General features: G+C 33.8%; 1 protein-coding gene across 1 annotated transcript in view; it reads left to right on the top strand.

The window, feature by feature from the left end:
• Positions 1-9,374, top strand: part of DPYD (dihydropyrimidine dehydrogenase) — a 1,117,863-nt gene that overhangs the window by 246,134 nt on the left and 862,355 nt on the right. The window contains exon 4 of the mRNA XM_007936128.1: positions 3,316-3,477. Coding sequence (XP_007934319.1) covers positions 3,316-3,477 — 162 coding nt within the window. The remainder of the gene's footprint in view (positions 1-3,315; positions 3,478-9,374) is intronic.

The following is a 9,374-nucleotide window of genomic DNA, read 5'->3' as shown; positions in this document are numbered from 1 at the left end:
AGCCACTCCTCGGAAGGAAGGTTGGGCAATCCTACTTCCGTAGTGATACTGCCTCGGAAACCCAAGGAGGGGTCGCTATGAGTCGGGGCCAACTCGACGGCAAACAACAACAACAACAACATATTTATTATCATTAACTAAAGTCCATAGTTTATTCATATTTCCTTAGTTTTTACCTAATACTCTTTTTCTGTTCAAGGATCCTATCCAGGAGGCCATATTATATTAGGTGTCATTGTTTGCTTAGGCTCCCCGTGGCTGTGACAGTTTCTGAGGCTATTCCTTGTTGTTGATGTGTTACGCAGTTTGAGGAGTACTGGTCAGGTTCAACCCTTACTTTTGTTTATGGGAAAAAGTAACCCCAAATATTTCAGTTACTTTCCAGTCTTTATTCAATAGTAAGGATTTAGTTGTTCAATTTATGAATGAGTTGAATTCCAAAGGCTGTTAACAAAATGAGTAGATTTCTATGTGTATTTCCACATAGAAATAATGCCATGGAAGTAAGCTAGATTTAAAGACTTGCCCAAAAATCTATCTAATGTTATTAAAGATAAGATTCTATGAAAAATGCTAAGCTATTAGCAACACAAAAGTTAAACTAGTTGAGAACCAAAATTTTGTCTCTCCTTTTAACTAGCTGTATGTACTTACACAATTTGGTCAACTGTTCTAAGGTTTCCCATCTGTAAAGTGTGGATAAAATACTAATCCTCCTGAAATGGCAATTTGAAGGATTATATGAAATATTTTACAAATATCATCTGTGTTGATTATATTCATTACTGTTAACATGCTAACTAGAAGGCAAAATAGAGTAAAAATGTGGGCAATTCAAAATAAATATACATTGAAATCTTAATTATTTATTTTAAAAGATACAAGTTGATAGCAGTGAGAGACAGAGAGAACAGATAAAATTTGGATGCTAGTGGAGTGAAACCCAGGTGACCCGAATGACCCTGAGGGGATCAGCATAGTATTTCTCGAAGAACCCAACTGTTTCTAAAGGTAGAATATTTTTAGATGCTGATGGATACAGACATCGATGTGCTAGGGATCAGAGATAGAAGTCCATTAGGTCTTGGTAAGCTTTAGGATTTAGGAGCTATTTGGGATTAAGAAACTAAAATATGAGTGAAATGAAAGAAAGATTTTGATTCTGGAAAACTATGCAATCATGTTATAATCTTATGAAGAGCAAAAAAATATTAGGTAATCCATTTCCAAAAGCTCAACTCCAGAATCCTAGTGGAGGACAGGGGCAAGACAGGCTCAGTGATCATCTAGTGAAGTAGTGTAGGACAGTGATTTTCCAATTTCAAGCACATGATATTAATTACTTGGATCAGCTGACCACTTTGTTTTTTGAAAATGAAATGAGTAGAGTCAGGTTGAGTTGTCTACAGTAAGGTTAGTATTGTATCATGCAGTTTGTTTTTGACCTCTGCACACTCTTAATGAGAAATTGACACAATATCCATGACAATAGACTAAAACATACCAAAGATCAGGAAGATGCCACAGGACTGGGCAAGGTTTTGTTCTGTTATACTTAAGTTCATCATGTGTAGAAGCTGACTCAATAGCAACTGACAACAATAACTTGTGTTATGAACTGAGTCATGATATAAAATCTGTTTGTCTTTCTTTTTAGTCAATGAAAGTTGCTTCGTCAACTTAGAATGAAAAAGCATGTTCTTAAACGTAACACCATCATATTGGAGCCAGGAAGATTAAATGTTATGTATATACGTGTGTGTGTGTGTGTGTGTGTGGTTTTTTTCAGGGCACTAATAACTCTAAATAGCATTAAAAGCATTTTGGTAAAGCTCTGCTTTCCTGGTCTCCAAAAGTTCAGTTTTACAAAATCATCATTTACCCCATAGGCTGGAAATCATCCTAAATTCTAGAGCTACAAAGGCAGTGAGCCAGAGTCCTTGCCTACATGATGTCTACTATGTATACTATGTAGTAGAAGAAACAGTCCAATAATAAATAACGTCAGTGTGCAAAGTCCTGGAATAGTTTCCTAAAAATATTATTTGAGCTGAGAAAGTCTTCAGGGATGAAAAGGAATTATTACCCAGGAAAAAACTGTGTCTGTTGGGTATTTTGGCGAGAGAAAATTGCTTGGTTAGGCTACTTTGGCAACAAGTATCTTTTGCTCTTTGATTCCACCCCAGAAGATTTTGGGAAGAAGTGTGAAATCAGGTAGAAACACTTTTAGGCAGAGACATGAAACAGCTTGAACAAAGGCACAAAACAACACATTAGAGGAATTTCTAAGCTATTCTGTAATAGTTAAATGTGGGAAAGGAAATGAGAACGAAAATTGTGGAAGTCTGTTCTAGGAATGCCTGAATAATGATCTTGGTCTGCATCCTGTAGAACATCTGTATGTTACAATTCAGTTTTCTAAAATTAATTGTTCATTTATTAGTGTACCATATATTGCATACTTCCTATATAATAGGTATTAGGTGTTTTGCTAAGTATTATTTGATTGTTCCTGATGGTAAGGAGTATTGTAGCCTATGTATCTTGTATATTATAGATATCTGTCTCTATGTATCTATATATAGATAGATGCAGCTATATATTTAGATATAACTATATCTATCTGTGAGGTCTGCTAGCATAGTCCCTAAGGCACTTGACTGCTAACCAGAGGCTGGAGGTTCAAATCCACCAGTCACTCCTTGGAAGGAAGTTTGGGCAATCTATTTTCATAGTTGATACCGCCTCGGCAATCTAAGGAGGGGTCACTATGAGTCAGGTCCGACTCGATGGCACATAACAACAACAACATATCTATCTGAGACAACTCGACAGCATGTAACAACAACAACAACATATCTGTCTATCTACATGGGAGTTCTGGTGGCATAGTGCCTAAGGCATTTCACTGCTAACCAAAAGACGATAGATATATAGATATAAATATAGATGTAGATGTAGGTGTAGGTGTAGGTGTAGATGTAGATGTAGATATAGATATAGATATATAAGGGGCTCTGGTGGCGTAGTGCCTAAGGGATTTGACTGCTAACCAGAAGGCTGGTGGTTCAAACCCACCAGCCACTCCTCAGAAGGAACGATGGACAATCTACTTCTGTAGTAATACTGCCTCGGAAACCCAAGGTTAGGTCACTATGAGTTGGATCTGACTCCACAGCAGTGTGTGTATGTGTGTGTGTGTGTGTGTGTATATGGATCGCCAATATAGTTACTTATTAGAAAGAATAATAATGTTGGTCATAATTTGAATGTTAAAATAATCTTAAATAACAAAATTTTACTTTATTTATGCAGAACTACTATGGAGCTGCTAAGATGATTTTTTCTGACAACCCACTTGGTCTGACTTGTGGAATGGTATGTCCAACCTCTGATCTTTGTGTAGGAGGATGCAATTTATATGCTTCTGAAGAGGGACCAATTAATATTGGAGGATTGCAGCAGTTTGCTACTGAGGTATGAAGATATACGCATGCTTTTGTTTTCTTGTTTTTAATCCCCTCCTCCCTTAAGCACAAAGATTTTGAAGTAATTTTAATCCCTGGTACTTTGTTGGTAGCCAACATTTTTAGTGTGGTATACAGCTAATGTGTAAGTGTTTTATGCAATAAGCACTATTTTATTCAACTACTTGGATGCAGAAATGAAGTTGTATAAAGCCGTATGTCATATTAGTTGCAGCCCTAGAAAGTTATTTAAATACTTTGACCCAAAGTTATACATTTTAAAGGATCTGAAAATACAACTTTTTTATTAACTTTACATTGGAGAGTGGCGAGGAGACCCCATTGTAAAAAGTCTGTCTTGCTTAATTCATTATTTTCCCTGTAACTCTATTTAATCTTTATAGATTGAAAAAAATAAATAATCAGTATTTTTGGAATATTTTTTTCGTAATTGAAGCTAAAGAATTTTTTAAAATCCTGAAACTTAATAAGTTTTTTTTTTTACCCCCAAAATTGTTGGATTTTGTGGACTTATGGAAATAGATAGATCTCTTATTTGGGTATAAATTTATAGTGAAAAATATGAAAGGATGTTTTCACAGTTTATTCCATAACTTTTGGTCATGACTTTCCCTTTTGTGAATCCTTTGTAAGTGACTTTGATTTGCTAGACCATCCTTGTACTCTCTGGGGTCACCTATTTGAGATCAATTACCAGGTCAATTCTCATGCATCATTTAAATGATCAGCTTATATGGAGGCTACAGTAAGATTTTGTGATCCTTAGGGATCAGATGGCTAGAAGCCTAAATGAAATACCTGTCAACACTAGATTTTTAGTTAATGACTTAACTATGAGGTTTTTTCAACTTAAACACATGCACTCTTTTCCTTTTAGGACCCGTCTTATAATACCTCTCAAGCTTAAGTCTCACTTTGCTTTTGTTAATAAATTAGGGTATTGTCTTCTTGCTCTCTGACACATTAATTCTAAGGAAGGGCTCTTGGGAATGAGAAAATCTGAGTTTGTGAGTTGTTGCAATAAATTCTTGGATTTAATTTCTTTTCTTACCAAATTCAAAATTGCATTAGGCTTACCTCCCTAGTGCAAAGTATGATTTTTACAACCTGAGAAAATCCTTAGTTGATTGAGAAGTTTCACTTGAATTCCTCCCTATTTTTCTTTGGGGACCCAGCACCTCTTCATTAAACCAGGGCAAACTTCTGCAACATGGAATAAGTGAAAGGGCACACAATATATATATGAACTAACACAACATTTCAAAACTAAATTAGTTAAAATATTAATTTGTCAGTGACCTGAACTTCAGGGAGAGAGAGAGAGACAGAGAGAGAGAATGGAAATCATCCCTCTGGAAACATTCACTTGGTTTTTATGAAATTCGTACCACCCCTTCCAAACCAGAGTCTATGTACATATTTAAGGCAGTGCTTCAAATGTACCTTAACTGCTGAATAGAATATACTAGGAACCTACTGAAATAGAGGGTGGCCACACTTGGGACTTTCCATGAGGATCCCGTAATGAGGAGTGATACATAGACTATTGTCAGGTACTGTCGAGTCAGTTCCTACTCACAGCAACCCTGTGTACAATAGAACAATATACTGCCCAGTCCTGCGCCATCCTCACAATCCTTGCTGTGCTTCAGCCCACTGTAGCAGCCACTGTGTCAATCCATCTTGTTGAGGGCCTTCCCCTTTTTCACTGACCTTCTGCTTCACCAAGCATGATATCCTTCTCCTTTTCTGAAAGCATGACCAATGCGTAGAATAGGACTGCAATAAATGCATTCTAAGTGAACTAAGTTATAGTGTGGGAATGTATCTTTCTTTTCCATTCCAATTACAGTTTGGATAACTGTGGCTTCAAATATGCTTTTTCCTCACCGATCAACATGAAAAGTTTCCAAATACCAGGTCATTATGCAAAAATTGGCGTTATGCAAAAATTAAGAGTCACCACCTCAGGTAACAAGATGGAGGATGACTACATTCTTACAGAACTGCTAAATTTCGTCATTACATAACTGCCAATTTACATCGTTACATCATTGTTACGCCACTGAGAATCATGGCTCAGCCAAGTTGACACATAACCTTAAACATCACAGTCAGCGTTTTTCTTGTTTCACAACCTGGCATTTATTACTGCCATAAGCATGTCATTAATGAGCAAAATAGTCATGTAGTCTATATTTTTACTATTGTCTTAAATGCAAAATGACAGTTAATAAGATCTTTCGTAAGTCAGAAGTGGGTGTTTATCTATCAAATCATAAATGATAATCTCCTACTCGAACTACTTAGAAAAACATTTTTTCCCCCCAGGTTGATTATTTAGGGTGACTCTTTTTAGAAAGTCTTTTATATTCCCTGGGTGTGCTTTACCCAAATTTACCCAAATCTCAAAGTTCTTATGAAGATAAGCCAAACATGAGATGCATATTAATTGACAGTCAGTGTTGTGCAAAGTGCAAAATGTTACTATTTTCTCAAACTAGAATTGCCGTGAGTATTTAAGGCAAAGTGCAACTTGATGCAGATAATTTTATTTTTGGATTGTTTGATAAAACAGTGATTGATTTTTGACCTTTAAAGGAATAGAAATCTATTTTTCAACCAAATTATACAAAGGTTAGGAGAGTAGACTAGTGTGCAATTTTTCTAAGTTGATTTTTCTATAACTTATAAGTGAATTTTAAAATACCATTTTTTTTGGTTAATAAGTTTGCCATTATTGGTTAATAAGGTTAATAATAATATATTATTGTTAATTAATAACAATAATAATTAATAATAAGGTTAATAATAATATAAGGCCCATGCCTTTGCCTTCATTTGGACAGTGATTTGGAGGAACTCTAGGACGGAATCCTATGTTGTCCTTACTGTTCAACTCTTTGCTTTTTTGACATCTGCGGTGCAATGACAATGTTTCAGACACTTTTGTGTATCTCTGGGACAAAAATGCTAGAAGTCTGACTTTGTAGAGGGGACAGTTTTCCCTAGTTTGGTTAGGTGTAACAATAACAATATTACTTCAATAAAATGACCTGGAAATAATACTTTGGTGTGGATTTTGCTATCTGTCTTATGAGAGTTTTTAAATTTTTAAGTACAAACTTAGGCCTTAAACATTTTATTTTGAAATGTGTTTGACTATTTAATTAAATCTTTAGAAAATCATATATTTGCCACAGTTAACACACAAACAGGACTTTTATTGTCTTATATATTTAATTAATGAATTGTTTGAAAAGAGAATGAGATGACAATGTGTCTTTGTACCTATTGCCTAAAGTTTGAAACAAATAATTTTAAACAGAATATTGTTGTTTGTTGTTATGTGCCATCGAGTCAGCCCTGACTCATACCGACCCCTCCTTGGGTTGCCGAGGCAGTATCTGTACGGAAGTAGATTGCCCAACCTTCCTTCCGAGGAGTGGCTGGTGGATTTGAACCGCCAGCCTTCTGCTTAACAGTCAAGTGCCTTAGGCACTATGCTACCAGTAAAATCCACTCCCTTTTACTAGTATTTAAAGTGTTTAATTAGAAAAATTAAATTTAAATTTAAGGTTCTAAAGTTGACTTTAAATGCTAAAATGAATGAGAGGGGATTGCTACTTAAAATTACTATCTGAATTCTATACTTTTAAGCATATATTAGATTTTAAAAATGGCATCTAAATATATTATTTGCTTTTCTCAATACCATAATTTTATACACATAATGCATACATTATGCAGTTCATTTTACAAACTGCGAAACCCTTTTGTGTAGTTTCCTATGCGTGCTATGTGTGTATGTTATTTGTGCAAAAATATGGTGAATTTTATTAGATGATTTATTGCCTAATAAATATACTGTTTTTGTACAGTGGACACTTCTTGACACTTTATTAAAAATATTTTTAAATATTTTTAAGAATTAAAATTAAGTTCCAGATTAAATCAGGTAACTCAATAAAAATAGAATTAATCTTTAGATTTTTCTTTAAAGTATCTCTCAACAGGTTTTTTTTTCCTTTTATAATGTCACCTGTCATTTGATATTAACCATTTCTTGTCTCACTGGTTTATACTACTTGTTCTACTGTAAAACTTCTTCCATGCAATTCAGAAAAATTGTTTTTGTTTTATTTGCTTTTATTAAATATATATTACAGATAAATCTGAAGGCCTTCATCCTACCTTTTCCTGTCAAATTATCTGATTAATTGTTAAAACTGGTCTATATTTTATGTTTCCTGAAAAATAGTTCATAATTGTTGTATTAATTGGAATTCTCCAATGAATTTTGAAATTTCAAAACATTTTCTTACGTTTATTGGTCACTCAGCATTCTCATCTTTGAGTTACCTGTTTTTTGCCCAATCTTTGATATTTATTGTGATAGAGGATTCTCATTATGTAAAGTACATATTCTACATGTGTATTCTGTGTGTGTGCTTAATATGGAAAGCCAGTTAACCTAATGCCATTTATTGTAGGGTCTGTAATTTCCAGACTGATTTATAATGCATCTCATTTCATATAGCAAGTTCCTATATATGGATATTTTTGGTGGAGAGACTTTTTCTCCTATTACATTGACTTATTTGTGTATGTGTGTATCGATACAAACTATCTTAATTACTATAATATTATGGTATATTTCAGTGTGCTTTTATTCTTGAAGATTTTTCTTGAGGAATGTATTTGTCCTCAATAGGCCTTTATACTATGAAAATAAGGTTGTTTTTAAGGATGAAAGAAATAGAATATTATTCTAGTGGGTTATGAGCATTTGTTTATATATTTTATTGAGAGTAGACACAATTCAATCTAAGAAAAGTGTACACGTATGCAATTCAAACAGGTATTATGAAATTACATTCAAGTACATTTAATAGTTACTTAAATTTTATCAACATTAATATTTTGTTTAAACATTAAATAAACAATTAGAAGAATTGCATGTGAAGTAACATGCTCACTCAAGTTAGATTATGGCTTTTTTAAATAGAACAAATATTACTTCTACCATATCTTTATCTTATTAGATTCCCATAAAAATCTTAAAACTTTCCCCTTTTAAAAGCATATTTAAGAAGAATATAAAATGTGTATCCTAATGAACAATAGAGCTTTGCATTTCTTCTCTAAATAATGTATTTCTATGGTAGACTCCATCTACCAGATAAAAAAGTGAAGAGAATGAAAAGTGCAAATCCTAAATTGAAACCAATTATAAAAGAAAAAAGAAATGAGTAATTTTACAGAAACTGAAATATGAGAATCAATGTACTGTAACTGGGTGTTGTGCTGATTGTTTCGTAACTAAGATTGTCAAATGATAAAGGTATTTTGGATGCTGACAGCAGACATTATTCATAATTATTCTTGTGCAATAGGCACAAACCAGGACTATTTCAGGCAAAATGATGTGTATGAACCCCCAGCAAAATAAACTTCTGCTAGATAAGGATACAGTTAATCAGAAAAACATTAACTAATCTAATAAATGATTAGAATTGTGTTGTTGTAGACTGGTTCTGACCTACAAATCCTGAGAAACATTTTAGTTTCTCATGAAAAGGCAACAACTGAAATTTTGTAGTGAACTTAATAAGACATCAGCATTTACAATGGTATCTTGGGATTGGTAATCCAATTTTCATTACTTTTTGTCACTTGGTTTTGGAGGAAAAGATGAGGAAGAAGTGAAAAGTACAGTTATAAAATGCTACCCTTGTATAACACTTAAAGACATTTTTGTAACATCTCACTTTTAAATGTTAATGAAACACACTTTGAAGCATGTAAGCTAGGAAATTATTTTGGATATTGGGAGCTCTGGTAGCATAATGGCTAACACACTTGCCTGCTAACCAGACGGCTGGC

This window comes from Orycteropus afer, unplaced genomic scaffold, assembly GCF_000298275.1.
Source record: "Orycteropus afer afer isolate SDZICR_OR568_19922 unplaced genomic scaffold, OryAfe1.0 scaffold00033, whole genome shotgun sequence".
Taxonomy (NCBI): Eukaryota; Metazoa; Chordata; class Mammalia; order Tubulidentata; family Orycteropodidae; genus Orycteropus; species Orycteropus afer.
Note: the sequence above shows the minus strand (reverse complement) of the source record. Positions and strands in the feature narration are given on the sequence as shown.